The following is a 4,524-nucleotide window of genomic DNA, read 5'->3' as shown; positions in this document are numbered from 1 at the left end:
GGATGCTAAGCCTAGGTTAATTTTTTGGATCCTGGTTCTTCAAGAATTTGATTTGGAGGTTTGAGATAAGAAAGGACGCGAAAATTCAGTTGTTGATCATCTCTCCCAGCTGGAGCAAGAGGAAGAAAGACCAGATTCAGTGATCCAAGAAGCATTCCCGGATGAGCAATTGTTTGCATGTGAGATCAAGCTTCCTTGGTATGCTGATGTTGTAAACTACGTAGCTTGTAAAGTACTGCCACCAGATCATACTTACCACCAATGCAAGAAATTTCTGCATGATGTGAAATATTATCTTTGGGATGAGCCTTTGCTATTCAAGAGATACCCTGATCAAATCATTCGAAGATGTGTGTCAGAAGAAGAGATGGAAGCCATTCTCCATAATTGCCATTCATCATCATAGGGAGGACACTTTGGAGCAACCCGAACAGCAGCTAAGGTACTTCAAAGGGGTTTCTTTTGGCCTTCTATTTTTCGTGATAGTTATACTTTGGTGAAAACTTGTGACCGGTGCCAATGTATGGGAAATATTTCAAGGTGTCAAGAGTTACCATTGAAAAATATCTTAGAAGTTGAGTTATTTGATGTTTGGGGAATAGATTTTATGGGGCCTTTTCCTCCTTTTTGCTTTTTTTATATCTTGTTAGTAGTTGATTATGTGTCAAAATGGGTGGAAGCAACTGCTACAACAACAAATGATGCAAAGGTAGTGCTCAAATTTCTGCATACAAATATATTCACAAGATTTGGCACTCCATGAGCTGTTATTAGTGACGAAGGGACCCACTTTTTCAACAAGAAGTTTGATAATCTTCTTTCTAAATATGGTGTGAAGCACATGATAGCACTTGCCTACCATCGTCAAACTAATGGCCAAGCTAAAATTTCAAATCGAGAAATCAAGAACATCCTTGAGAAGACGGTCAACACCAAGAGAAAGGGTTAGGCAAAGAAACTTGATGATGCTTTGTGGGCATACCGTACAGCCTTTAAAACACCTATCGGAATGTCTCTTTACCGATTAGTGTTTGGAAAGGCGTGTCATCTCCTTGTGGAGTTGGAGCATAGAGCTTATTGGGCTATAAAAAAGTTTAATTTTGATTTAAAGGCCGCAGGGGAAAAGCGACTTCTTCAATTGAATGAGATGGATGAGTTCCGGAATGATTCATATGAAAATGCAAAGATCTATAAAGAACAAACGAAGAAGTGGCATGACAAATAGATTCTTAGGCATGATTTTGCTCTAGGACAGAAAGTTTTACTTTTCAATTCACGACTCAAACTCTTCCTGGGTAAGTTAAAATCAAGATGGACAGGTCCTTATACAATTGACAAAGTTCCCTCTTTTGGAGCAATAGACTTGAAGAACAAGACAGGGAATATATTCAGAGTTAATGGTCAGAGATTGAAGCACTACTATGGACAACAAGTGGAGAGGAACTATGCATTTATTCCTCTTGGAGATCCTAATTGATGAAGATTGAAAAGTTTGGTTGTAGACTTAAAACAAGCGCTTATGGGAGGCAACCCAGAGAACTTTCTTTTATTCTTTTATTTTTTTATTATCTTTATCATTTTTTTATAATTTGGATTTTGATGCAGGTATATTTAGCATGAATAAAGAGCTGAAAATTATAAACTATGGCTGATTCACCATGAAACCAGGGAAGTTCCTTTCATTTCTTCAATCATTTTCACTTTTGCATTACAATGAGGACATTGTTTAGTTTAAGTTTGGGGGTGTAAACTCCTATAGTCATTTGGTCTTCTTGTTTGTTATTTATTTTATTTTACTTGTGATTTTATAAGTCTTGTGTTTGATTCTCTTGCCAAGCATGTATTTGAGTATGATAGAATTCTCTATGACTCTGAAATTTGTGATTGAAGATGGTTTTGAGAAAAAAATTCAAAAATTTCATTGATGTTAGGCGGAGTTTTGTGGGTACTTTGATTTAAATCTTTGACCTTGATCATAATTGAGCACATAGTCATTTTTCTTTTATTCCATTTTGCTTTTGAAGAGAAGAAGTTGAATTAACTGGAAGAGGGAAGTTCAATCTTGCTTTGCTCTAGAATCCGTTGATGGATCCTTAAGGCGAAATCCTAGTTGATACCACATAAGCCTTTATTTGTTCTTTTAACTACATAAACCATTCCCGCTCTAAGCCTGAAAAACCATGATTCTACTTTTTATAGAATTGAGAAAATACTTTGGTGGAAATTTAAATTTAAAGAGAAATTTTGTTCAAAGAAAATTATCCATATTATGTTTGCTCTGTTTGATCAAAGTGAAAAAAAAAAAGGAAAAAGAAAAAACTCAATAAGTGGTGTATGTTGTTATGGTCCCTAGCCATGGATCTAGTAACTCGATGAGGTACAGCAGAATCCAGCATGTTAAAAGGTTTTAAAGCATTGTAAGGAACCAAGAATTTTGTCTCCAACCACTGTTCACGTAGGTAAATTGAAAAGGAGGTTCCTTTTCTCACGTATTGAATTAACCACTATTCACGCAGGTAAATTAAAACAGAATTCTAACCAGCTGAACTTAGAAAAATAAAGTCTCAAGTTACCTCTTCGGAACTCCTCCTCTGCCCCTTTCCTGGTTCCGTGAGAAGATTAAGATCCTTCTTCTTGCTAGGGAAAAGGGAAGTAAATCTCCTCTCTTTTTCTCTCACGATCACACCAGGCTTCACCTAGAACTCACGTATCCAAGGACCGAACTAGGCTCTCAGCAAGGAACTCAAATTACCCTAATTTACTGTAGTTTACTCTAAATTCAAACTTGCTTTATTTCTCCATCCTTACCCTTTAAATAGGGTAATCAACATCAACATAGGTTAAGGTTATAAAACCCAATTCAACCCCTACCTTTAAGTCTTATTAAAAATCAATAAAATTCGAAATTAAAAGCAACATAAATAATAAAATTAAAGTAGATGACTCAGTGTTATTGAGTCTATAACATCTGCCCCCTCCCCCCCCCTGTAGATCGAGCTTGTCCTCAAGCTCGGAAGCTGGGTAGACCTGGTGGAAGTTGTCAAGCCGCTTCCATGCTGCTCAATAATGGCATGCAGGGATATGTCCGGTGGTTTTTCCTCTATCATATCCTCAGTCACCTCGATATCTTCATCTTCAACCTTATCGATCAAAAACAATCTTTTGACTGCTGCCCTGCCAGATATGGTTCATCACAGTTGTAACACAGATTCTTAGCCCGCCGTTTCGCCATCTCAGTACTTGTCAATTTTTTTATATAGGGAGGTGTAGGATGACTAGATCTTGGATCTCCTATCAAAGTAATACCCAGGTTGTTTCTCGAAGGAATGCGCTTCCTTGCCCCGTGGAAGGAGCGCTCCACTCCCCTGACCATGGAGATCATCTGTGCAGTGTCTTCTATAGCAGTTCTAAAGCACGAGATATATTCATAGTGCTAGATAAGTTAACAGGTGCATAGAGCTCCACCTCAAGCTTTAACGCCTTAGTCAGGCCTGCTGTAAATAGCGTAACTTGCTGATCTACTTGTACCATACTTCTAGCTCGTGCTAATTTTTCCTGGAACAGTTTTTGATATTGCTCCATGGCCCCAATTTGGCATAACAAAACCAAATATCCCAAAGGATTGTTGTAAGCCGGAAGACCAAAATGGAGAGAGCATAGTCGCTTAAATTCATCCCAATCTACCACGTCGCTATCAACCTCAAATAGTTGGTACCAAAGTTGTGCTTCCCCTAGTAAGTGGAAAACAACCACGTTGACTCGGTCATAGGCTGGGACTCACTGATGGCTAAAAATTTTTTTGTACCGATACAGCCATATCAAAGGGTCTTCTGACCCATTATGAGTAGGGAATTCCATTTTAGTACACCTTGGAACAGTGCCTCCCCCCTGATCAAAGTGTCCCTCCAAAATGAGGGGTCCTTGCTGTCCCGAGAAACTCGTGTGCCTAGGAAATTCTTCTCCCCCTTTGTTATATGAATGGTCCCCTCCTCTTTGATCTGGAATGAGAGGTACAATGCCTCCGCCCTGGTTGAGGTGTCCCCCGGAATGAAGGGTCCTTGTTGACCCGAGAAACTCGTGTGTCTAGTAAACTCATCTCCCCCTCTGATCTGCAAATGGTCCCCCGGAATTGGGTTCTTGCCAATCCTCAGACCAATCTCCATGCTATCCATCCTTCCTTTCAAGGTTTCCAAACTGAGAGTGAACTTCTCCTCCAATGCAGCAAAATTTCTTGCCAGTAGTCAGATGAATCGCCATGCTATGCATCTGTTACGGTCCCGGGTCATGGATCGAGTAACACAGCGTGGAACTTGAGACTCCAGCACTCAAAATTTAAACTCACTTCATGTCAAAGGTCTATATAGGAGTCTTTCTCTTTGACCAGTGCACGGCCAGGAGGAAAGCTCCTCTTTTCATGGTCTTACCGATTTGCTGTGATAGGTAGGGTACCCCACTGCAACACTGGGCTTGCTAGAGCAAGCTACTCTCTTTTCTTGCTCACGACAAAGAGGGCCTGTTGTTGAT

At 39.6% G+C, this 4,524-nt stretch overlaps 1 protein-coding gene across 1 annotated transcript in view; it reads left to right on the top strand.

Moving 5' to 3' along the window:
- LOC137940689 (uncharacterized) overlaps nucleotides 1–64 on the top strand; it is a 3,814-nt gene extending 3,750 nt beyond the window's left edge. The window contains exon 8 of the mRNA XM_068785831.1: nucleotides 1–64. This exon is cut by the window's left edge and continues 608 nt beyond it. Coding sequence (XP_068641932.1) covers nucleotides 1–64 — 64 coding nt within the window.
- Nucleotides 65–4,524: the final 4,460 nt, after the last annotated feature.

Source organism: Aristolochia californica, unplaced genomic scaffold (assembly GCF_029961685.1).
Source record: "Aristolochia californica isolate CCGP_79_NKW_82.1479 unplaced genomic scaffold, dmAriCali1.0.hap1 SCAF_9, whole genome shotgun sequence".
Taxonomy (NCBI): domain Eukaryota; kingdom Viridiplantae; phylum Streptophyta; class Magnoliopsida; order Piperales; family Aristolochiaceae; genus Aristolochia; species Aristolochia californica.
This window is presented reverse-complemented; position numbering and strand designations above follow the sequence as displayed.